Source organism: Pleurodeles waltl, chromosome 2_1 (assembly GCF_031143425.1).
Source record: "Pleurodeles waltl isolate 20211129_DDA chromosome 2_1, aPleWal1.hap1.20221129, whole genome shotgun sequence".
Taxonomy (NCBI): Eukaryota; Metazoa; Chordata; class Amphibia; order Caudata; family Salamandridae; genus Pleurodeles; species Pleurodeles waltl.
Genome location: NC_090438.1, coordinates 612909764 through 612937245, shown reverse-complemented (window position 1 = coordinate 612937245; position 27482 = coordinate 612909764). Strand labels below are relative to the sequence as shown.

At 41.7% G+C, this 27482-nt stretch overlaps 1 protein-coding gene across 12 annotated transcripts in view; it reads left to right on the top strand.

The window, feature by feature from the left end:
- Nucleotides 1–27482, top strand: part of AMPH (amphiphysin) — a 927201-nt gene that overhangs the window by 405190 nt on the left and 494529 nt on the right. For all 12 annotated transcript variants that reach the window (XM_069215773.1, XM_069215772.1, XM_069215765.1 and 9 more), the window contains exon 3: nt 19382–19436. In XM_069215773.1, the coding sequence (XP_069071874.1) occupies nt 19382–19436 (55 nt within the window). The remainder of the gene's footprint in view (nt 1–19381; nt 19437–27482) is intronic.

The following is a 27482-nucleotide window of genomic DNA, read 5'->3' as shown; positions in this document are numbered from 1 at the left end:
CAGTCATTCACAAATTGTCTGTGAAAGTGCTATTTGCATAAATAACTGTTCTCTTCTCAACGATCTGATATTAAGTTAGTAATTCATGCATTTGTGAAAAGCGGATACTCTCCTGTATTCTTGTCCCTTGTGATGCCACAACAAGGCATTGATTGGAAAAAGTGCTGGATTTAATGGATAATTAAAAATACAAACAGATCTCTTTCTATTCAAGACTTGCACTGAAATAACTCAACTCTGCATCACCCATGGAAGTGGGCATTCCCTAAAATACATGGCCATTTCTCAGTGGCATATTGCAGATGCACTGACACAGGCTAAAAGGACCAGGAGGTTGTTGTATGTCACAACCACGCATGCCGGAACTACGCATTCCTTAACAACGCTGTTGGAACCACAACTGCGTCTTTTCAACATCTGCCTTTACCATGCATGCCTTTACAACTGATTTTGTTGTAAAAGCATGCTTAGTAAAGGTATATGTGGAAACTGCATGTGTGATTGTATCATACAACTCCCCCTCTTAACCTAAAAAACTACCCCCTCCCCTAAACACCTCCCCCAAACACCCTGGCCCCTGTTTACATAAAAAGAATAATCCGAGCCCCACCACCCTAAGCCCTAAACCTCCCCACCCCTAAAAACTAAACTACCCTGACACCTACATCTGCCCTGAGCCCTAAAACATTCCTGCACCCGTAATAACTAAACTGGCAGACCCCCCACCCACACTAAGCCCTAAAAAAACTACCCGACCCCTGCCCCTAAAAAATAAACTACCCCGACACCCCCACCTGCCCTTAGCCCTCAAACCTTCACCCATTCCTAATAAGTAAACTACCTCGAACCTTCACCCACACTAATCTCTAAAAAATAACCTACCCCCTCTCCCTACCCCCACCCCTAACAAATAAACTACAACCTTAAGCCCTAATCCACCCCCACCACCAAAAACACCCCCACCCAAACCATGCCGCGGCCCCACTTACCTCATTGCGTCCTCTCCTGATCCTTCCTCCTCTCCTCTCCCCCTCTTCGTCTGCCCTTCCTTAAAATTTCCTCAGCCCCTTAAAAATAAACTACCCCACCCCTAAAAAATAAACTACCCCGACCCCCACCCACCCTAAGCCCTAAAAAAAAGAACTTCCCCAACCGCCTCCCCTAAAAAACAAAAAAAACCAAAGCCCTAAATCCACACCACCCCTAAAAACTACCCCCAAACCCTGCCCCAGCCCCACTTACCTTACTGCGTCCTCTGCCGATCGTTCCTTCTCTCCTCCATCCTCCAGGCCTTCCTCAAACTTTCCTCCCTCACCACCCCAGGCCCTAAAAATATACTACCCTGCCCCACCCCTAATGAAAAAAACTATCCTGACCCCCCACCCTAAGCCCTAAAAAATAAATTTTCCCAACCCCCACCCCTAAAACACAAACTAAACTCTAAGCTTTAAATCCACCCCACCCCTAAAAACTAGCCCCAAATCCTGCGCAGCTCCACTTACCTTAGTGCGTCCTCTCCCGAACCAGTAGACCATTCTTTGCCTTTTCTCTGCCTTAACCACACATACATGATTAAGGCAGAGAAAAAAGCAGTCGTTGTTTAGGCAAGTGTTCTTCTGCTTGCGAGGGAAATGTGTGCATTGTTTAGGACGTTTACCCCAGGAGGTATTTTATTTATAATATTATTTGAGGGATTCAGAGAGAATTAACCAACGCAATGTATTTGGTCCCAACAGCAATCTCAGGGACTTCCTGGTGTAACTTGGCTATCTGTGGTGGGGTATTGAAGGAGGCTAAACCTTATGCTGTTTCCTGCATGTGGGGCAGGATGCACACTCTATGAGCTAAACTAAAATACTAAAGGAGAGATTCACAAAGCTATTTTCAGGCATAACAGTGCTTGCGATTGAAAATGACTGAAAGTCACAACTTTTATGTATCCACTTAAGGGAACCTAGCAATCTTAAGTCAATTTACTACGGTTAATATTATCCTGTGTTAGCATAATTTTACACAGCAAATCCAATGAAAATGGTGGCGATTGGTTGGTTCAAGAAGTGAGTTGCTTTGAAAGTTTGTGATCCTCCACAAGCACCTGCGTTTGTGGCTGGTCACAAACCTTTCTATGGGCTACAGTTTGAAAACCCTCAGACGTTGTGGAGGGTTAGGAAAAGAGTTTCACTGCAGGGAAAATGTTTGCCTATGGAGAAAAAAATAAACAGATGTACATGTGCACAGCAATGATGGCTTCCCTTACAGCAGAATTACAGTACGCACACACGTAAATAAATACCAACGTGAAAAAGGCACCTGATTTCCCGAGGAGTCCGCCTAGAAAGCTGTGTCTGGTGCAGCTTTCTGGGCGTACTCCCAATTCTAAACCATATAAAACTATGCCCGTGCCTGCGCATAGCTCCCACATTTACATTTTTTTCTACGAATTCAGACCAAAAAAATGTGAAATTGTTACACTACAGTAAATCTTAATTCAATCATCGATCTGTCTACTATGCATTCTTTCTCCACATATGATCTTTGGCCTTGGCCAAATTAAGGTACCAGGCTTTAAGATTGTTCATCAGTGTATTGACTTACTAGTTGCCATTTAGTTAAGTTGCAGCCATTTCAATTATACAGTGTGGTACATAGAGGTAGCACCCTCAGGTTTCCCTAATAGTTAATAATTAAACATTCAGGTGTGTATATGTTTATGTTGCATCAACATCAAATGACAACCAATTGGACGAAGTGAGATCTCTTGTGAAAGTCCTCGATATCACATTGTGTACTGCAGCACAGAGGAAACCATGAATCTCAAAATCCTATGCACGTTATTCCATACTTAGGAGAAGCAACAAATCTGACGGCTGCAGATCTTCCAGAACCAGTCCTCTTCACCACAAAATAGAATGCAATACTACTATAAGTAGAAGACAAATCATCCACAAACTCACAAGGGACGTCTATCATTCCCTTCGTTAAGATCAATAAGAAAATGCTGCGTCATTCACTAGCAAAGATATTAACCAAAATAGGTTGCTATAAATTAAGACTGAAATGGACATCTTCTACTTTATGGCAGACAGCAATAAAGCACAACTGTGTGATGGTAGGTGTAACAGTTGCTCACAAACAACATATTAAATATGAGATTATAAAAAACAACTGATTCATGTCACTTGAATGCCACTATATGCAAATCAAAAGGATTAACTCAATCCCCAATAAACTACATGCCATTTGCCTCCACATCTTCCCCACCTTCCCAACCTTCCCCCGTCCCACTGGCCCCCGGGTCGGGCAACAAACTAACTTTGTGAAGCAATTTATTGAATTCCTGAGATGATAACTTAATCTCTTTAGGTAACAGTATCTTTCTGGGAGACTTCAGCCTACACTGGGGAGATCCTAGAAAGATAGCTGCTTCACAGTTCTCTTGTGAAATGACAGCTACGTACAAGGAAGTTAGATTCAGTCCCACTCTAAAGGTTAAATTCTACAAAACTTATGTCTCTTGATGGGAGGAGTAAGGTTGAGAAATTGAGCTCTCTCAATTAATAGAATGACCCTCTTATGCTATTATCTGTCATTTCTTCCCATGTCCTATTTTCACGCCAACCAAAGCACCCAAACAATGAGTAACAGACCTGAATAACAATGATCTTGCCACACTAGTAGATAAAATAGCCTCATTCCACCAGACCAAATGTAAATAAGCTTGCAAATCAGTACTCAGAATTCTTGACAAGAGTCATGGATGGTGTATGACCAGCATAACTACAAAGATTACAGTCCATTAAAATCAATGAAATTGTATTCAGAGGTCATAAACAAAGACAACTAAGCTGTTAGAGTGACAAAGCAAAGTGGCTCATGAATTATTTACCTATGATGCTACAAAGCTGAGGATTGTGCGATACAACACATTTTCCTAGTTAAGTCTGCAACTTTCAAGAAAGGGAGATTACTCAGCACAAAATCACCCTTAAAGATTTTATGGATGGTAAGCCTATTTATTGATATACATTGATATAAATTATAAACATGCTCCTCCTTCTTTGAGGACATGGTGTGAAAAATAGAACTCTATCTTTTCTGCCTCCTGAAGGTACTTGACTGTTATAGTACAGTCAAGAAAACCAAGTCCACCTGGTCATGCTTCAGAGTAGTGATATCATCAGAAATGTTTAAAAGAATGAAACCATCCTTGCTTTTCCCGTGAGTCGTTATCCCCAGCTCTTCCCTAAGAGTTCAGCATCCCAGTTAACATCTATTGGATGATCGTAATTAACACGCCATGCTACAAGGCTTATGTTATATTCTGTTAGAATATGCTAAATAATATTTGTTTAGAGCATTTATGCAAAAAGCAGATTTGCCCTAAAATGAAAAATCAGCCTTGGCAACTGTTAGAAATGGGGTCTTTGGTTGGCAGTCAGGTTACCCCCTGTTCCAGCAAGGACCCTCACTCTAGTCAGGGTGAAAGAGAATAACCCTCAGCTAACCCCTGCTTACCCCCTTGGTAGCTTGGCAGAGCAGTAGGCTTAACTTCAGAGTGCTAGGTGTAAAGTATTTGTACCAACACACACAGTAACTCAATGAAAATACTACAAAATTACACAACACCAGTTTAGGAAAATAGGAAATATTTATCTAAACAAAACAAGACCACAACGACAAAAATCTGACATACACAAGTCAAGTTATGAATTTTTAAAGCTTAAACTCAAAAATAGCACCAAGAAACACAAAATGCTTCGATGAGGTGTTAGCACGGCGTCATGACGGAGTCGTTCCCAAAATGTCGACACCAGCGGCGCCGGACACAGAGTTGCGCAGACCCCCAAGTACAATACCTTTGGTGAAGAGTGAAAACAAGTCGAAGCGCGAAGTCGGGGATCGCGGCGTCAGTGCGAAACGTTGAATCTGCGCACTTCGAGTGGCGTCGGACACGACGTGGGGCGGCGACTTCCACGGAGTCACGGACTTCAGCGGGGCTGCAGCGGCGTCGGGCCTGCAAAGATCGTCGCGTTCCAGCGAAGGTCACGGCGTCGGGTGCAGGCGGCATCACCGGATTCAGCAGCGAGGTCGGTCTGAAGTCATCCGAAGTCAATTTCCTTGGATTTCCACCAGCTTTCCTTTCAAGGGCCCAGGGACTGGATAGGGCACCACTTGTCAGAGCAGGAGTCTCTCCAGAGACTCCAGGTGCTGGCAGAGCAAAGTCTTTGCTGTCCCTGAGACTTCAAACAACAGGAGGCAAGCTCTAAATCAAGCTCTTGGAGATTTCCTCACTTTGCCCTCTTACTCTGGCAGAAGCAGCAACTGCAGGATAGCTCCACAGAGCACAGTCACAGGCAGGGCAGCTCTTCTTCCTCAGCTATTCAGCTCTTCTCCAGGCAGAGGTTCCTCTTGTTTCCAGAAGTGTTCTAAAGTCAGTGGTTTTGGGTGCCCTTCTTATTCCCAATTTCTCCTTTGAAGTAGGCCTACTTCAAAGTAAAGTCTCTTTTGAATGTGAAATCCTGACTTTCCCAGGCCAGGCCCCAGACACTCACCAGGGGGTCCGAGATGACATTGTGTGAGGACAGGCACAGCCCTTTCAGGTGTAAGTGACCACTCCTCCCCTCCCTCCTAGCACAGATGGCTCATCAGGAAATGCAGACTACACCCCAGATCCTTTTGTGTCACTGTCTAGTGTGAGGTTCAACCAGCCCAACTGTCAAACTGACCCAGACAGGGAATCCACAAACAGGCAGAGTCACAGAAATGGTATAAGCAAGAAAATGCTCACTTTCTAAAAGTGGCATTTTCAAACGCACAATCTTAAAAGCAACTTTACTAAAAGATGTATTTTTAAATTGTGAGCTCAGAGATCCCAAACTCCACATGTCCATCCGCTCCCAAAGGGAATCTACACTTTAATCAGATTTAAAGGTAGCCCCCATGTTAACCTATGAGAGGGACAGGCCTTGCAACAGTGAAAAACGAATTTAGCAATATTTCTCTGTCAGGACATATAAAACATATTACTATATGTCCTACCTTAACCATACACTGCACCCTGCCCTTGGGGCTACCTATGGCCTACCTTAGGGGTGCCTTACATGTAAGAAAATGGAAGGTTTAGGCCTGGCAAGTGGGTACACTTGCCAACTTTGAATTTACAGTTAAAAATGCACACACAGACACTGCAATGGCAGGTCTGAGGCATGATTACAGAGCTACTTATGTGGCTGGCACAACCAGTGCTGCAGGCCCACTAGTAGCATTTGATTTACAGGCCCTGGCACCTATAGTGCACTTTACTAGGGACTTACTAGTACATCAAATATGCCAATCATGGATAAACCAATTACATACAATTTACACTGAGAGCATATGCACGTTAGCACTGGTTAGCAGTGGTAAAGTGCTCAGAGTTCAAAAGCCAACAGCAATAGGTAAAAAAAAATAGGAGGCAGGAGGCAAAAAGATTGGGGATGACCCTGCATAAGCAAAAAAGTCCAACAGCAACTCATCCATGTTTTCTTGTTAGTTGAATAAAAATATTTCAATAGCTTGCTAAAATGAAGCAAAGAGGGTGCACTTTGCAAGTTTAAAAGGAGCGTGTTACAGGCATTGTTGGCAGCAGTGGATCTTTCATTAAATGTAACAGTTCAAGATTAAGGAATAATGATAAAGAAATATTGTGCTGACTGAAGTTACTAGGTAGGTTTATTCTACTTAAATTTAGTGGCCATGAAATCTGCCATGACATATTTTGGTCTTTGAATAATAACCATGGTCTGACAAATCACCCTACTACAGATTGTAAGTCAATAAAGTGTTCTTTAGACAGGTGAAATATGGTCTGATCTAGTGAGACCACTGATAAAATGGGTAGCTGAATTTTGATTAAACTACAAATGTCTAAGGAGTTTCTCATGTGCTGTTAGTTACACATGAAAATAAACTTCATGCAGTTTCCTATAACTCGTAACCACACTATGACACTACTCCTTATCCAGGCAGATCCACCACCACTAGAAGCAGAACGCTGTTCAAGACAATCAACTACTGCATTAATCCCTGCTGGACCTACCTATTCCTCATGCCACAGAAAAGTTCAATTCCATCAATCTCTTCATCATTGAAAAAATACAGAAGTTCTTAAAGCACATTTATAACACAAAGCCTGCTTCAATCCATACACCCACCACTTCCCGCATAATCCTGCGAGGGCCAGTCTTCAAAGCTCTATCTGTTGCAAGTATCACTGGCATACCCAAATCCTTCAAAGCTACTTGTTATGTAGATGATGTATTACCATTGTCTTTCATTAAAGTTGTATCTGGGCATACTTTCTTACCCAGACCTACCATTGTTATGCAGCTCAATCACTCAAGATATCTTCACAGAAGCTCTCAAGGTAGGCGAGATCCTCCCACTCCTAAAGACACCTACACTAGACTCTGATGGCCTCGCCAACTGTTGGCACACCACTCACCTACCATTCATCAGTAAGATCATTAAAACAGCAGTCTATGTTGAACTCCAAGACCACATCAATGCTAACCACCTTCTGCATGACTACCATTCTGGGTTCAGATCATGCTGCTGCACTGAGACAGCAACCTTACACATCATAGATGATGCCCTCTTGACCACAGATGAAGACGACTCCTGTCTCTTGATATTGCTGGACCTCTCAGCTGCCTTCATCACAGTCAACCATCCTATGTGCAAACATACATTTGAAGTCTCACATGGGATTCACCAGCAATGAGCTTCACTGGTTCTTCTTCCATCCTTCCAATAGGCACCAGTTTGATCACATGGCAACATCAGGTCACAAAAGATCCTTGTCACTTATGGAATCCCCCAGAGCTCCAGACTGTCTCCTGTCATCTTCAACCTATACGTGCCCTACCCACAGATAACATCAATATTCAACAATATGCTGATGATACATGTTGGACCTGGCCCTTTTTGCAGGTTCATCCCTGGACTTTATGTCTCCTTCCTCATATTTTGTCTGACCTCTTGCTGTCGGCTCTAGGACTCCGAGCACTTTACCACTGCTGGTCAGTGCTAAAGTGCAAGTGCTTTCCCTTCTAAAGTTGGGATGATTGGCCTACACCTAAATGGCATATTTTATTTACCTGTAAGTCCCTTGTACAGTAGTATCTCTATACCCAGGGCCTGTAAATTAAATGCTACTAGTGGGCCCGCAGTGCTGCTTGCGCCACCCAAAGAAGTAGCCTGTCAAACCTGTCTCAGGCTTGCTAGCGCAGGGCTTGCGTGTGCAGTTTTCTGCCACATGGACCTGGCATGTAAATTTACTTGCCAGGCCCATAACTCCCCTTTTACTACATGTAAGTCACCCCTAAGGTAGGCCCTAGCTAGCCCTATGGGCACAGTGCTATATATGTAGAAGGTAGGACATGTTCCTGCTTGTGTGGCCTGTCCTGGTAGTGACAAACAGACTATTTGGTTCCTCACTGCTGTAAGTGCTGCCTTCTCATAGAATTGCATTGGAAATGCCCTGTCTTATGTCCAGGGGGTATTGTCTGATTTATGAGGGGTAGCGTAGTCATGTTTGGTATGTTTGTAATGATAGTGAGAAATGCTGCTTACTGGTGTAGGTGGATTTGTTATTACCATTATAGCAATGTCACTTCTAGAAAGTGAGCATTTCTCTGTGCTTAAGACTCTGGTATTTTGCAGCTTGACTCCAATCCGCTTCTGGGAAAAGTGACAGTTGGGCTTTGTGCATACGTTTTAGACAGCCTATACACAGGGAGGGTGGCGGTGTCACAGAGGTGCATCTGCATTTTGAATGGTCTTCCTGGGCTGAGAGAAGGGGAGGTGGGGCACACTTGAATTTGTAAAGGCTGTGCCCTGGCCTCACACAAAGGGCTTGTTTACCCTCAGCTGATGTCTGGAGCCTGTGCTAGAGGAGAGAGGGGATAATCCCAGAACCAGTTGTAACTGGTTGGAACCTTCTCTCTTCCTCTTTGTTAAACCTTAGCAAAACTGAGTATAAGTACAGGGGATTTTTCCCCACAATTTGAGACACTGAAACATACTTGGAACTGGATACTGGCTGGGTGTTCTGGCCCCTGTGACTGCCTACCCAAAGCACATGAGGAGCGCTTCATGTTTCATGACGTAGCGCCTGGAGAGCGCCTCCATGCCCTTTCCTGAAGTACCTGAAGAGCACTTTCTCTTGTGGGCAGTTTAGGGCTTGGAGAGCGCTTTATCTTTGCTGACCCTAGTGCCTTGTGTGCGCCTCACGAGCTGCTTATGTGTCTACATCCCCACCGCGACCTGGGCGTTTACAAAACACGAGCGTGTTCGAAAGAGTGCCATGTCCTGTGCCCCTGAGGCACCACAGAGTGGAGACTTGAGCGAGTGCACCAACCAGCCCCCACTGTTGGAGGTTCACCACTGTGGCCTGGGCAGGCTGCAACTACTTGTGCACAAGATCATGTGAGGGCGAGTAAGCTTTGCGAGGCCGGGCAGGGAAGGAAACTTCATCGGAGGCTCCCCACCTCACTGGGCCCTCATCTTTGTTAGCAGGTCAAGGGTGGGGAGGAGGCCTCATCGGAGGCCCCCTGCACCGCTCGGCCCCTATGTTGCTGCTCTGCCTTCCCCACCAGTGGGCCAGTCGTGGCTCCGGGGGGATCCGCAGAGACCATGGGTGCCATAGGTTGGGAGTGGGCCCCAGGAGGTGCCCCAGAATAAAAACAAAGGGGGTGTGTGCCGCCCCTCTACGCCTGATCATAAAACAGCCACTGTTTTGGCACAGAGGAGTGCCAGGGCCCCCCCCCCAGTTTTCCTTGTGGCACTCAAGGTGCCTTCAGGATACAAACAGGTACTTAGGATGGCCACATGTTCTTTATGAATACTCTGGGAATTTGATGCTAACCTGTTTGGTATAATTTGCCATATGTTTTCGGATGTGCCTTTCATGGGCATGCTGAAAATGTTATGCTATCCTGTTTCTTTTTATGATGTGCCATGTTCTTTCTAATGTTCCTGATATGGGCATTTGTGAGGATCTTATGATGTGCATTATTGTAGTAATGTTTTCCGTACTACTGCTTATGTTGCAGAATAATGAGTAACCTGTGTGTTATATGTGACTTCTGCAGGGTATCAGTACTGTGTAATGTTCTGATAACTGCTTGGGTAGCAGGGTATTACTGACATGTTGTGTTTGGTCTAATGATGTTTTTTACAATACAGTTTATTTTTATATAAGTTGGTGCTGTGTTTCCTTTGTGGTAAGAATAGTATGTCACATGTGTTGTGTGTGTTGTGTAAACACTTTACACGTTGCCTGTGTGATAGGGCCGACAGCTCGTGCCAAGCTGCCAAGGGGGTGAGCAGGGGTTATCTTGGGTGTGTAACACCCTCGCCCTGACTAGAGTGGGTCAGTTCTGCCTGGCTTAGGTGCATACCCTAGCCAACTTGAAACCCAATTTTTAACAGTACACATATTTCATTGAAAGTCTCCCCTGCTTGAGACATCCAATGCCTCAAACACTGCTTAGAAATCACCCAGACTGGGATGTCTAGTGCCTACCTCCAGCTCAACCCAACTAAGATAGAGTTCTTGTTATTTGCCAACAACAATGAACAAAATACACTACAACCTTGCTCAATGACGTGAAACTTGATGGCTTTCAATCCCAACTTTTACTGAAAGCCATGTCATTTGGATTTACCATGGACATCAACCTCATCCACAAGGATCACATTTCCAAAACACACAAACATGGTCTTGTACCAGTTCTCCCTTCTAAAGAAAGTCAAACCATTTCTTCCAAAAAAATTATTTAGAGCTGCTGTTCAAAACCTTGTACTATTGCATTCTGATTATGGTAATGCTCTACTCCATGGACTCCCAGACTCCGCATTGTCATTGATTAGGGACATCCTCCATAGTGCAGCACGTATCATCCAGGGCCTGAAGAATCATGATCACATCATAGCCATCCTGATGGAACGACCACCACCCGCACTTACCTTGCAGAGAAGGTCACCATCTCTGGTGGATCTCGGCACACCCATATCCAGGACACCATCAGACTGCAGATCAAGAAGGATGAAAAGGAAAAAACAAGACAGCAGGCCCTTTTCTTCTATACACCCAGAATCAGAAATAACATCCCTGTATCCACCAAGACTGCTGCAAAGCTGCTCCAATTCAGGGAAGAATTGAAGGTTTGCATCTACAAAAAAAACTACATAACAAAAAGAATTAACTATACACTACCCAGCTTCTTCTCTTACTCACTGACGTTTCACTTGTCTATGACCATGAGAAGCGCTCTGCTGCTTTTTGGATAGGTTCAAGCTATAGAAATACCACATACATACATGCATACATACATACATCAACTAAAATGCTCTGTGAATGCAATATTTTTGATGCACTCACCCACTCTGTGGTTAAGGTACAGTTCTTGGGTTAAGATGCTTGTGATGCAAAGAACGTAAATGCCATCTACAACACTTTCCTCCCTCACACCCTCATGTTACTCACCACCCAGCCCAGGCATTGGTGTATTAAAATTAAATGGTGCTGATGAGTCTCTCACAGAGAAGCACGTTCTAACTGTGTACTTCCACATTCCAGTGACTCCTTGAAAATGTGTCCCAGGTCACAGTTACATCACACTACACCCCCTGAACAGGCCAGCCTTTCTCGCATCATATTCGCAGGAAGGCAGTGCATTCCAGTAATGCTTAGAAAATAGGTCGCGAGATGCTGTTTATGGATACACCCCTGCTCACAACTTCACCCAGACTGTGTTTCCAATTGTTGCTAGGCCAAGCATCTTGAATGAGTCAATAATATCAAGTCAAAGCACCACCTCACTTATATTCTTGTTGACTGCTCACCACATGGTCACACTGACCCTACCTCCTGCTATGTAGTCTGATCACCAAGCTTCTATCCACACACCCTATAACTGAGATGAAGGGTCATAAAATTCAAGCAGAGCAATATAGCAAAGGAAAAACAAAGCCCTAAAGTTGTGTTGAGGTGAAGAATCCCTCTAATCCCAGCAGAATATTGCCACTTTGAAGAAATAATCATATAATGAAGAAAAGGTTAGAAGAAAGGCGAACAGGCTCTTTATTCAACTTCAGCCACAAGCAGCTCCTCAACAACTGTCACACAAACAATCCTCAGGCACAATTAGGTCTGAAGGTGCTAGAGGCCACATTCAAAAATGGAATGTCGGGTGGGCTAAAACACCACAGTGAGAATCCAAACAGAGATAAAAGGCAAGGTCCAATGAAAAAATATAATTATATGAGACTTGTAGAATTGCTGCAGTATCTTGATACATCGATGGTATGTATGGTATGGTATTGTATGGTATAGTATGGTATGGTATGGTATAGGATGGTAATGTTGCAACTATTCTGTAAAGAAAGAGGACAACATGAAACCCATATGCCGCAAGATGCCAATTGAAAACAATTAGAGGAGTAAACATCACAATTTAAAATGTTTACAGAAGATAGGGTGGAAGATGTCTGCTGAAATCTCAAAGGTAAAAAAAATTCACACTGTGCAGGGCAGCACTGAGAAAGAAAATCCATCTCTTGTTTTTCCTAAGGAAGTGAGGGACTTTCAGAAGTGAACTGATGAAGAACAAAGGGCTTACTTAGGATTACGTGAGACACCTTTTACAGTAAAAGATGGTGCAGTGCCATACGGTGCCCAGTGAATGACAAACACACATACATTAAATGCCATGTTTAAATATACTAATATCCATTGGAATTCGCTAGGATTGACACTACATGGCCAGACCTGCATACAGGAAGGAGGAGTCCAAAAGCACATTTTGATTTACCTGCAGTTTAGTGAAGAGTGGCTTTGAAAGGCTAAGATTAGGTGAATTGCCATAATCGAGTCTTGATCCCACTATATTAGTTATAGCAATACTCTGCATTATGGAGTGATATAGGATAGATGTGTTTCCTCTTAAAGTTTGAAAATCAGGATAAAGCCTCTACCAGTACCAGGGGTGCAAGAAAGAGCTCCATGTCAGTCATTAACCACAGACTACATACAGTGGGCAGTGGGGTAGGCATTGGTCATATCTTTGATGTCCTAAAACTAGTAGCATTTGTATATCATACATATGCATACAGAAAGTGAGAAAGCACGATCGAACAAGATGCGTCAAAGTGGAGTTTTGTAGTATTGGAACTTGTTGAATAGCATGTAGTGAAAGTGTCATTAATATATACAACCAAATAATCTGGATGGTAAATACTATCATCCAACCAGCGTGGTAAGTGTCTTCCTGCAAATTGCCAAGCCAAGAGGTGCTTTAAAAAACTGTCAATTTATAGAGCTTTCATCAGGCTGAAGAAATTCACACTGTTACACTTGCAGCAGAATGCCAAGGAACAGTGCATAAATTAGCATCCACAGCCTCCTTCTGATATATATATATATATATATATATATATATATACATATATATATATATATATATATATATATATATAGCATCAAGCATACATACAGAGCTACCAGCCATTTCACCTTTCTCAGCAAAGGGTGATGCTGCAAATAATGTTAAATAGTATGATGTGAATTTAGCAACTTTTTTGCTTCTAGCATTTCTGTATCAAGATGGTAAAGCTTCGAGGTAACAAAATCCCAAGTAGAGGTGGAGATTTTCTATGTTGTGCACATAGAGAAAATAAATAACTCAGGTATTTGGGGAGTTTGGAAAAGCCGAATAACAAATCGTTTCCTTTTAGGGTTCACAAATATCAGGAAATAATTGTCTGCATGCTAAATGGCTTAACCGTTATACCTTCCTAAAAAATTACACCTTTAAATATAAGAAAACCTCTTTTCTGGCACTTAATCGTAAGTGCCATTATTTTTTATATAATTATTGTCTTATTCTCGTTACTTCCATGAGGGGTGTAACATTTCAATCAGAAAGTTTGTATGAAAGGACAGTAAAGGAACATAGCATGATAGGTAGATAGAGTGGATAATACCCACTAAAGTGGGTAATTAAAGTACTGTACAAGTAAGCTGTTTTGTGATGGACAGATACCGGAAGGAAAACCATTTTGACAAAAGTCTCTCTATAGTTTGAGGGTCATTAGTTGTTTGTCCTTTACCTTAAAATCCAGACCACTTCGGGATAGTTTTACACATGTTAGTGACGGGCAGGCTCAAAGCTCAAGGGGCAGTGGGTTTCAGTGGTGCGTATCTTGAAAACAGTAGACGAATCAGACAAATTTGTATCTGAACCTTCAAAAAGTGGATTAGGTGTGACCAGCAAGTATAAGATGGCAGATCATAAAATCATGGCGGTGGAGGTAGTGAAGAAGGTCAGTTTGTAGGTAAGAGTGTAAAGGAAAACTCCGTTCACTGAGTTATTTTTATTTGAGAACGTCCGGGCTTGGTGACAAGAGGGAATGGTGTGAGTGTGTCTGTCCTTTGTCTAAGAAGTTTGGTAGAAGAAATATTGATAGAGGCCTACGAGCAGGCCTTTGCGGTAATCCAGTTTAACAAATGGTTGGAAATTCATTCGTTTATTTATGGTGTTCAGTGTAAGACATACGTGCATTTTTCCTAAATACAGTACTTGAGAAAGTAATTCCATAGTGTTGGTAGTAATAAACTATTCCACAGGCATTGACCATTTGAAAAATTAATTTAAATTTGTAGCAGTGGAGGAGACATTCAAGGTGCCTGGGGGGAGTGGGTGAATGGACAGAATGATTTTGGAGCGACAGGTGAAAGAAAGAATAGTAAAGAATAGACTTCAGCATCAGGGTTCTGGGGAACATGTAATGTAAAATATCACTGAAGCAGTCAGAGGTAAGTGATTGAGTGTGGGGTTAGAAGGTAAGAAAATCAGAGTAAAAATATTAGGAGAAGCCAAAAAAGGACATGATGCCCCCAAGAGAAATACCTAGGACTAACCTCCATAGACCCCAGCTGGTAAGTTGGTGGTGATATCTTGGGGTCCAATGCCACTAAGAAAATGCAGTACTCTTTGATAGTGATTTATCATCTATCCCAATTAAGTGGGGTCAGAATTTGAAGGTGCCAATCTTAGTGCACGATCCCCTAATGAAGTTTTAGGCAAAAAATAAATATTTCAGGAGACAATCACAAATATCAAATCTCTGATGGGAGTCAAGTCAACTACATTCCCTGACTCTCAAAGAAAACAATTGTAACATATGCTGCTTCTGCGTAAGTTTGGTTAACCTACTGTTGGATGGGATTTGTCTGAAGGGCACCAAGAGAGGGACAGAAGAACCCTACAGACAGGTAGGAAGAAGAACACAACAGAGTATTTTGTTTCCACAGACTTTTATTTGCAAAGCTGGTTTGTTGATTTTATTGAATTTGCTTTTGATAGTTTACTTCCCTTAAATTTTCTTTCACTTTTAGTTTTACATCTATGTGTGTTTTGTTGAACAGAAGTAAGAACGGCATCATGCTATCTCCCTTAAAATCAACTACCGATAAAATAGAATTACCCTGGCTTTTGGTATTTTCGTCTGAATGTGGGTGGATCCTGTTGTTACCCTTAGTTGTGAGTGAGGTAGTTTGACTAATTCAGCTCACATTGTCTTTACTGAGCTTGGGACTGCTTGGGTCATACTAACAATGTGCAACAAATTTATAAAGCATAATTTCAATCACAAGAAACAAAGAATGCACTTTCTAGACTATGTAAATCAGAGTCAAATCTAGTGAAAATATTATGTATGTATACACCAGCTTACATATTTAGCAAATCCAGTTGGATAATGTGGTTTACTGATAATGGCAAAATTAAAGACGTGTGGGCTGTCGTTTAATAACATATCAACTGGCATCTATGTGTCATGGTGCATTGCTTGAATTACCTCGTTAGTGCCAATAGACTCATACGGTTTTCATCATATCTATCACTCATCATAGAAGAGTTGCGTCCAATCTCTCATTGATTAAATGTGGGTTGCATCACATCTCTTATCCCAATCTGCCATTGAAATCCTGTCTCTTTCTGTTAACTAGACAAATATCAAACTACTGATTTCTGCCTATGTATATCAATTGGGCTCCCTCACCGTGATATGGCCCTTCCACTTCTGCTTTAGGTGACTGAGAAATATGGGACCTTGACAAAAATACTGTGTTAAGTGTTGGTACACTGCATTTATGATATTCACTGTTTCTAGTCTCTGCCAATTCTTAGCCAAAATGGGTTTGACATAAACCCTAAAGGTCAGTAATATTTGGTAGTTGAAGTTTGTCCTTCAAAGACCAAGAGTGATATAAAGTTGTAGAATCTCAGACACATTCATGAGCTAGCTACATTTAATATAGCGTGTTCACTGGACAATTGTAGGGTAACATTTTCTTTGTTTTTGCAGACTAGAAAAGTACATACTTCTAAATGTTTTTTTTTTTAAACTAGAGGTGCAAACTAACAACTACGTTCTTGTGAAGAAACAAAGTATCACATAATTGTCTTGGAATTTGTCACACTCACAATGTTAGGTGATGTGTTATTGGGTCCTTTAGTTGTATTCAATCATTTTCCCATTATGGCTGTGACTATCACTTTCATTATTAAGAGGTAAACTGAAGACACCTTTCACTCAGTAACATCTGATGTGAATTGGAAAATTGTTCCCTCTAAATATTGCTTTTATCTGTGCCTTTCATCTATGGTGCACTAAAGTCACATAGGACAATTATTTGTGTAACACCTTTTTAGTCTCAATAAAATTAGAATGCCTGGGCAAAAATACTGAGAGAGATTAGGCATATATTAGTGGGAGAGCAAGAACTTTTAATTTGTTATGTTAGAATTGTGTACTGTATATTGTAGGGCTAGCCAGAAAGCCTTCACTTATTATGCCTTTATTCCGAACAACAAATGACGAAAAAGTACATGGGCTTTTAAAACATACAAATAGTCTAGTATTCTTAGACTTAATGAAATGGTTTTTATAGTGTTGAATGTGTGGTTATGTAGACTGCAACATGCATGACTTTATATATTTTGTAATTTCTGCACTATGAAGTGGCTACAGTTGATCCTGCTAAGTATCATTAGTGCATGAGTACACTTGAATTCAACTACTCACACAATATTTAGATGTCCTAGCATAAAATCCGATGCAGGACATAAGGCATATCAAACTTCACCAAACGTTGCTTGAACATTATCATATTTTTAATCATAAGAGAAGATATTCACAAAGCTAATAATATATCTGAATTATCTATGTGTAGCACGGCGTAAAACAGGCCCCTTCAAGGGGACTTCTTCAGCCGAAGGCCAATTACTATCTTGGAGATAAGGGAGACTCAGGGGCACCCTCATCACTTTCTGCAGTGGGGGGGTTGGCATCATTATACATTGCATCACTGATGTAAGCATGATTGCATCTAATTGATAAATCCAAACAATGTCAATTTGATGAGCTACAATAACTGGGAATGTTACCTTAGAAAAATGAAGCTAAAGGTGTCCAGCTTTGGGAAGGTTTAAGTGGCTACCAGTTGCTAACTAGGGGCCACATGTATCAAGCCTTTTTGCATTCACAAATGGTGCGAATGCCCGTTTGCGAATGCAAAAGTGCCTTTCAGTATGTATGAAAGGCATTGGCAATGCAATTTTAAAGAATCGCTAAAATAGCGATTCCTTAAAATTGCGAGCCCGTTTAGAGAATTGCAAATTACAATTCTCTAAATAAGAGATCGCAAATAAGGAATCCTTATTTGCGATTTCTTAAGCACATGTATGAAGCTTTTCCTTAAAGCGAATTGGGCATTAAGGAATCGCAATTACCACCAAGTAAAACTTGGTGGTAACCATGTGCAAAATGTAAAAATGCATTTTTAAAATTGGCATATAACGCACACATGCCCCTTTGGCATGTGTGCACCTTACATGTCCTAAAATATTTTTTAGGGGTGCAGCAGAGGGGGCCTTATGCCTCCAGCACCCGTGGGTTTGCATTTCCCAAATTTCGAATTCCAGTTAGGAATTCGCAATTTGGGAAATGCAAAAAATTCGCAAATATGGGCCTGCAGGCCCATAGGTGCGAATGGGGTCTGTATCGCAATTTGCGATTCGGTAATAGCATTTGTGAATTTTAAGAAATCGCTATTACACAATCGCAAATATGATACATACCATTTTGCGAGTCAGAAATAGCGATTTCTTAAAAATCGCTATTACCGATTCGCAAAAGGGTTAGATGATACATCTGGCCCTATATCGTCATAAAATCCTCAGCAACAGTATTGGCTGCTTAAATTAAATCATCTTTGTGTGTAAATATTATAACCTATTAAGCACAAGCCTTAATAAAGTGTAACAAAGCAATGTTAGAATGCTGCATGTATGTTCTATAAAAGTTTTACGTACGAAACTACTGATAAAAAAAGGTGATTTAAATATTTCTAATGAAGATAATTTGGAAGACAGCTTCTTCACCGGAAACACTGAAACTACGTTAAGGCTATCATGCTTTAACAGCTACTCATAACAGTTTATTATACATTTATGAACAGTGATTTGTACTATGCTAACTAAGGTTTTGTGGCAAGCACCTTGCCGAATTTACCAGTACGAGAATTAGGATAGAAATCATCAAGTTCTTAAGTATTGTCGGCAAAAGACAGTTTGTGAACGAAATGCTTTTGAACACAAATAGTCAGCTAAAAAGTTAATGTAAAAAGTACACGTATTTTTCGTCAAAAGGTATTTCAGCCATTTATTTATCTTTAGACGCAGTTCAATACAAGTTATTGTGCTGTATTTGAGGATCTGTAGTGTGTTACAAGATTAATAAAGGTGGCTATAAAATGATAAAACATATATACCTTTATAAGTTTCAGAACTTGTGTACTTTCTGTACGTTGTTGCCTACTCTAAACATTGTTGTCAGTTTCGAAAAAGGAAGATATAATTTTTATTAAAAAAGTCAATTCGTTTTGGTCTTCTTAGAAATCCATTGGTACATTAGTACATATGACTTCCGATTGCAGAGTGTGTAGACATCCTAGGACCAAGTCTGAAAGCACATCACAAGGCATATCCAACTTCACAAAAGATGTTTCCTTGGACATTATCATTTGTTGTAATGTCCAAGAGAAAAAGTAGGCATAGCTACAAAATGGCTTACTGCTATCTGAAAAATCCTAAGTGGAATCATGAGAGAAGGCACTGAAACACCAAGATTAGTATTCATTTTGGTATGCAATTTTTTTGCAGGAAAGAAATATCAGTTGGCAATCTTTGTGTGCATTTTTACTTTTTTTCATTTAGAAACCCTCATCTTTTATCACAAACATTTATTTTTTCCCTTTCTTTTTGTTTTACAGACAGAAGGAACAAGGCTTCAACGAGAACTCAAAGGATATTTAGCAGCCATTAAAGGTGATCTAAAAAACTTTCTTTCTTGTATTTGTGTAACATGTTTTAGGCAGTTGCTGCTCGCGGGAGGAAAAAGGGGTTGGGAGGGGCACGCAGCAAATAATAATTTTAAAAAAACATACCTTTTTCTGCCTGCGTTGCCAGGTTTGAGAGAGCCTAGTGCGCATGTATGTTTGGCCGGCCCGAGATGACTGGAGTCCTGGTTCCCCTCTGTCCCTTCAAAACACTATGAAGGGGTGAGAGGAATTCCCTGTCCAACCTCCCTAAACCAATACGTCATCACACAAAAAGGACAAGAAATATTGTCAAACTCCAACAAAAATCTATAATATTTGAAAAAACGGCCCTTACCCACAAATTGTGGCATGCTTCATCATAGGGCCCTGCTAACACACTCCAAAATGATAAATCCCCTTTGGAGTGGAGCAGTAAGGGTGGGGGAACATATAAGCACAAAAGACAAGACCAACAATTATGGTACAGGGATCACAGACGAACAACAGAAAAAATATCTAAAACTGACTCAGGCTAATCACTTCACTAATTTATTCTAGTGTAGCCTGGACAGATTAGAAGGGTCTCAGATATTGGGTTGTACAGGTGTTTAGTTCCTAAAACACCACCAACAATATTTTAATCCTGTCCAGATTAGGTTAATGAATAATGCAAGAAACAGAATTTTGAAGACAAGAGTCATTATTACAAAGACCCCCACCATCTTGCAATGCATGTAAAAGCATCAAAAACTAGCTAAAAAACTCTTTAAAATATGTTAAAAAAGTAATAAAAACAGTTCAGCTAAAATGCATACAGAGAAGTTAATGTCAACCATGACAAGCACAGCGTGCCAAAGCAAGTTAATTTAAATGCATAATTTTTAATCGGGAATGGCAGGCCAATTCCTCAAATTATTTGCTGTACGCGTGATCTCGAAGAGTGACGTCAAAGTCACCAACCAAGGACCTCAAAAATGAGTCAACATCATCTGATGTTAAATCGAGTGCTGGATGGACAAACGGATCCACAGAGCAGCAGTGAGCAGTACTTTCTGGTGTAAAGTCATCCGTTGCAGTGCCGTCGTCCATGTTAGATCTCAAAACGGAAAGCTCATAGGTGGCCTTGCGGAGCAACCTCAGGGGCATGACCATATATGAACCCTCATCGGGGACATCAGCAGTTCGTGGTCCACAGGATATGTCAGTGCAACAGCAAGACAGACCATAGGCAGATGTTCAAAGAGGCACCATATGCAGCGGAGAACTGGTTGTACGCACCAGAGAAGGGGCCGAAATTACAACGACCAGTCATTCTCCAGTTCCACCAGCAAGGGTGCACCGAAGATCCGAACCAGGCGTTCACGGCACAGCGGAGTTGGTGGGAGTGGCTCCATTGCTCTGCATAGCTGTAAAGAAACAACCACTGTAAATCAGAAGAAATAGCAGTAGTAGTCCGCCAATCAAAGCCAAAATAATTGGAAAGCCACCAAACACACTTGAAAAGAGCAAATGGATGGCCGAAGGGATGACTCCGAAGACAGTCTGGAAGATGGACACGAAACCGGACCTGACAGCCTTAAAGAAATAAACAATCCCAGTAGTGCTCGAAGCATTGAATATTCTGGATACCAGTTCTCAAAGTGCTTGGGGAAGTTGGTATTTAATAGGGATTGTATCTCGGCTGATGATCTCGCAATCTGGAGAGCATACGTCTCTTTTGCTGATGTCAAGGCGACCTGTTTTTGAAACAATAGCACCTTTAGCCTGCTCAGCTTGTCATAGTTTACATTAATAGTATCTATGTGAGGCCACATGTCAGATACTTTTATCTCTTGTGTGGGGGGGAATAAAACATGTCCAGAACATGTAACAGCCTTCGAGACCGAGATTGTGTAGGCAATTCCTGGTCACATGCCGCAACAACTTTGATCGTTCAGTACTGCATAACTTCCATTGGAAAGTTCATGAAATACCAGGCGAATCAAAGGGATGGGAGTACCCTTCAGTAAACAGGCCAAGTTTGTGATCCCCGCATTGCAAAGACCGTGAAGGGACACCTGCTTGCACATCATTCAATGACTAACAACAGTCTCAAATTCGCTTCCGCTAAGAAAGACCTCTGTTTGGCCATTCAGACATTTATAATCAAAGGGCAACTCCCACTCTTCCTTAATATAGCTATCTCCTAGTTGCTCGTACCTTCCCACCGCAAAATGTTTCAGACAGCTTGAGAAACGAAAGGTCGAAATGGGTACATTAATTATGCCATGTAAGAGCCAGATAGTTGAATGACTCTCTACTACCGTGAAGGGCAACGTATCTAATTTTTCTACGTGAAGCATGGTGAAACCAGCCTCCCTTTTAGCCATTGTCTGTTGTTCTCTGGAAAAATTAAAAGTAGTAAAGTATTCACTCCCGTTAATATACTTCCATGGAATTCCACCATTTTTCAGTGTCTGTAGAGTCCAACCCAGCTGCATGATAGAACGTAGCTGTGTCTGTCCATGATATAACTGGCACAAGTCTGTTTGAGTAATATCAATAGCAGACAACACTATATTTATAGTGAATTAATCTTGTTGAACAGAGTATTCATGCCGTTATCGACAACTGCTAAAACCTTCTCTAAATTTTCCTTATCCAATTGCCTTAAACGTGCAGCAGCCTCAATCTGTGAAAGTTTCCAAATTTCATTGTACATAGCATATAGGAACCTTTTCGAGCGCTGTTTTCTAGGACCCCATTGAAAATCCTGCAAGTCTACATCTTCAGAAAGAGTGTTCAGATGTTTCTTAACTGCGGCTAACGTGTTAGTCTGTACCCATTGCTGGCACAATTTTCCCACACTGTATGTCGTAATTATACCAGTATGTTGACCCGATACAAAGCGAGGGTCTGGCCTGTTAATTGAAAAAACCCTTGAAGAGTTCAAGAAATGTGCTTGACACTCATTAGTGTCAGTGGGCCGTATTAACCACCCGCCGAAACTGGAAAGTGAAGAATTATAGGTACCAGCCTTAACCATTCCACCTAGCATTTCCTCAGTGATATTATGGGAATATTGCCAATCTTTAAACCTTGCCGGAGTGGGGATACTCGGCGTGTTCATGTCTTTCATTTTTGCTAACCCCAGACATGACATCTGCTGAATAGTATCATTTAAGAAAATCATTTGCACAGGAATCAGGCATGCTCAAAATAAAGCTTCCCTACCCTGTATCTGCCAAAATATAATAGACATCAGTGGCGGTCAGAGACGTTGCCCATTGAATCCAACGTGGATACAATGCTTTAGGTGACAGCCTTTAAGGCCGGCACCGGGGTGACAACAATAATACGTTTCCCCTGGGCAAGTGGCCTCTTCTTTATGACGGCCATCTGAACTGCCATCAGAATCTTTGCAAAATGCTGTTGTGCATTAGAGTTTAAATGAGATTTATATGCTATGGGTACCGTGTCACCCTCGTTGAAGGTGACATAGGTAAATCCAATGGCACCAGGAATTATTCTGATGACCAAATTTGTTTCATTATAACATGTGTGTAAGTGTCTAGCTTCTAGCATGTCCTGCTGCATTTCCCTAAGGATTCGTGTATGTTCAACTGTCCAGTGTCTGCTAGAAAAATTGGGCTGGACCAAGTCATAAAGTGGCTTGATACGTTGTGCATAATCTGGAATGTATGCTCTGCCAAAATTAAATTACTTAGTAGTGACCAGTTTCTTGAGTGTGTTGGGAGGGTGCAGTTGAGCACATTTTTCTAGAAAGTGCGGGGCCAGGCTCTTTCCCACATTTGATAGCTCATATCCCAGGAACAGTACACTGAGAAAGGCTATTTTGCTCTTTTTAAAGTTGAATTTGTAACCGAGGTCTGCAAACCCTATCCGATCGACCCTTGCAAGATGAATGTCGAGGTCGTCGTCTGTGAGATATATGTCATCCACATAGGATAATGCCTTGGAATCAATATCATGTAATATTGATGTTACACGGGCGGAAAATAGCCCCAGGCTGTTTTTATAGCCTTGAGGTGAACAACAAAAGCGTTTCTGAGAGCCAAATGAGAATGCACTTAGGTCCCGACTTTCGTGTGCTAAGTTCTGGCAGAAAAAGCTATTAGATATGTCTAATGTTGTTTTTACATTTTTTACGCACTATATTGTTTATTAGTGCTGTGTTATTTGAGTTTTATATGGCATATGTGCGTGTATGACTATTTAAATGTCTATAATCAATGACTATTCTGTATGAATGGTCCGGCTTTGCAACGGGGAATAACGGGTTATTCATTGCAGATGTGCAGGGCTCAATTACTCCCTGGTACTCAAGCTGGGTGAGTATAGACCTAACGGGAATAACATGACAAGGAGACTCCTTGTCCCAACCTACATGATTGCGGTATAATGCAGGTGCCTGCGCTAAAGCCCATTCAACAGCATAGGCTTCTTTTTCTGATTCCGGAACAAGATCGGAAGGCAAAATTACATCTTCCCCATGCGGGAGCTTACGGACGTGCTCAGGTGGCCAGTCTCTTTCGGCCAATAGGATGTCACTAGTAAGTTCATCCCAAAATATCACACTAATGGTGCGCTCCATGTCTCTCTCTATCTGAATTTTTAAGTCAAAAACCCTGTCTGGTGGAAGAACGCGGGCGTCCGCAGTTTCAACTGCGATAAAATCGTTAGTTGTTGCCGAATCCAGATGATCTTTCAGAATCTGGCGACATATCGTGACCTCTGCTGCGCTGTCTAACAGAGTCACTGCCCACTTCTTGTTCCTCAACAGTGTTCTCAATATTAATGGCATTTTTAGCTGTCAGTGCTGCCACCTTTTTCTTTTTAAACTGTGGCTTTTGCTGAGGAGTCTTTTCTTCTTTTTTAATGGTAGACTGCGGCAAGTCTTTCTTTTGTTTCACGTATTCAGGACGTCGATCTGGACGGCCCCCTCTCTCGCTACGTCTATCCGGTGCGTCCTGAAAGGAACGAGAGGGACGTGAATCTGTATATCTGTCTGGAGTTTTAATGTTCTCCCTATTTCTGAGATTGTACCATGTGTGGTAGTGTATATGGCAGCGAAGACTGTACCCCATGTGGCGCAGTCATCCACTGAGGGAGCCATCCCAAAGGGCAAGCACATAGTGAGCAGTCTATGTTTTTCCTGTGGTCCCATATGGGGAAACACAGCTTCCAGCTGATTTGTTTTCTTGGCAATCCAGAACTGTATTTTTTCCCATTCTATGGGTACTTTACCCATGATAGTATGCACTGTTTGTGGATTAATCCCAGTAGCCAATTGGTAACCACCAGCTGCTGGTGGTGCTGGACGCGCTGGTCCGGTGTTCAATGTTCGCATTGCAAACTGAACTATTCGTCTATATAATGTCACTAATTCATTGTATAAATCTCGCAGATCTGCTATTGTCATATTTTGTATGTCTAGGTGAGGTGTGTATGTGGCAAACATAGGCCACGTTGGTCCGTCATTACTTAAGGGACCTAGCCTCACTCTTTGTAGTACATGTGGTAGGGTGCCTTCAAACCAGTTCTGGTGCTCTTGGTATGCGAGCGATATTTCATGATACTGGTACACTCGGTACCGTGGAGGTACATTTGCAATTTCATATGTGTTGAATGTATGTGTTCTCTGGCCCACCTCAGGAAAGGTGACCCAACAATAAAATGTTTCTGTTTGGCATGCTTCATTAGCTTCTATTATAAGAGTGACATCCCCTCCCTCATCTGTAAGGCCGTGCGCTAATAAATGTTGTGTTAGAGCTTGTCTAGCATTTTCAGGAATATCAGCAGCCATTTTTGTTTAGAAAAATGGAACACTAAAATGGGGAGTATAAGTCCTTTTATGAGTTTGAGTTCGAACAACCTACAGCTTAATCAGGTGTTACCTTTTCAGCTGAGGAGGAATTTCCCAAAGACCACATACGTCTCCGTATAATGGTACTTAGGGTACTTGTCTGTGAGACTGTGATAGTCAGGGTATCCGTAAATTAGTGCCCAAACACCATTGTTGGTGGCGCCATGTCGTAGTTTGGACTCTTGCTCTGGGCAAGACTGCTGGTTAGAGGATGACAGTACTTTTGTTTGTAGGCGACTATGCCTATCCTACAACAAATCGCAACTGTTGTCCCAACCTTACCAGCTCACTAGCAGCACCTCACCAGAAACACAATAGTAATAGGTGATTTGTGGCAGCATTTACTCATGGACTCAAGACATCTCAGGGAGTGTCGTGGTTAAACGGAGATTACCCCTTTCTCACAGATATATCATGTCCCATACAAACACAGGCAATGACAAAGATGCAGTAAAGTTTCAGTAGTTTTTATTTAACACAACTGCAATTTGCGATATGATGCATGGGCTTCAATGACTAGGATAATGAATAATGCAAGAAACAGAATTGTGAAGACAAGAGTCATTATTACAAAGACCCCCACCACCTTTCAATGTATGTAAAAGACATACGAGGTGTAATATGCCCTATTACCCTAATGTGATAGGCCTAACCTCCTACCTAAAGGAGAGCTGGGTTTGTTAAACCTAATCTGTCAATGCCATGTCCATGAGAGGAGCCCCCACCCCTCGTTACCTTGGAATGAGGTCTCTATCTCAGTCTCCGCATCAACACGAAGACTGGGTCAGTGTCAAGACGACATGCAGCATCGGAATCAGTGATGGTGGTGATGCCCTCTGGTCGGAATCCCTCTGATTATCTGTCTAAAGTGCGATGTATTTATACAGATCTACCAGGACCCCTGACGTAGGTGTGTTCACAAACAATAGATAACAGACATGCTTGGGATGGCAATTAACATAAACAATCCCTCGAAAGTATAGAGAGGGAAAATCCCTAAGTGTGAACACCTACTGTTTGTTTGTCTTCATTGCTTGATCTTGACACCTTAGCGCGGTGGCACTGATAATGCAAAGCATAACAAGTGGCATATCTATAAACAAGGCAGCCATCTTAGATTAATTAAATAATTTAATGGGCTAAGACAGAGCAAGCTAAGTAGGTTAAAAGTCACTAGGTGACGGGGCACAAGTCTGCAAGCTAGAGGCTAAGCTAACTCCTCTTATCCCATTAAAACAAACTAGGATTCACTACACAACATGCAACAAATAGTTGTATTTGACTGTACTTGTTATTATGCAATCAAAGGCAACGGGGCACAGCATTTCACTGGTAATATGCAGTGAAATTTCCACAAGGGTTTAATAGCCAAAATGAATAGCAAACAGAACACCAAATAAAGGCCCTGAAAGGGAACAAAAAAATACGTGACCACTTTGAAATCATGTTAGTGGATTCTAACTGGCTACTGTTTGTTTCCAAAGTTAATTATCGTGAATTTATCAAGTGCTTGTGTTGGTGTGAATTCACATATGGGATGAAATGGGAAATGAGGGGATGGCGGGGTAAGGAAAAAGGGTGGCGCTCTAAAGCCTACCCACAAGTCTAACGAGAAGACGTGCTGTTTAGATTACGTTGAAATGTTCGTTTTTTTTCATTCTTTTAGTTTATTATTGAAGATTTTCGTTCAACACAACAAATACCGTCGGTGAACAGATCCTGTCCCCAGCCTCGGTGCATGAAACTTTAGCAAACAGCGTTTTAGTCATTTCTAACAGTACAACACATACACATTAGTGGCTTAGATAGTGTCTGTTCAACAGATACAAGTCAATAATCAAATACGACAAGTTTTACATTAGAAGAAATCAGGAAAACTAAGCAATTGGCCCACTGTCCCTTAACATCTAGACATAACGTACATCTGACTGTTAATAGAAATGAATTTCAGCGCAGTTGGCCAGAGCCTCTGGGGGTCTGCCTGGGAATCCAGGAACAGGCAAGTAACATAGAGTTAATGGATTTTAGTTGCCTAGTCAGTTTGTACTTAATTTGGGATGTGCAAAATTCACGTTATTATGCCAAAGTTTGGACAACAATTTCTAAAAATTATGCGAAACACAAATCTGGCATCTCTCATTATTTATGTTAACGTCCTCACGTTTAAGTACTGCAAACATGAGCAGC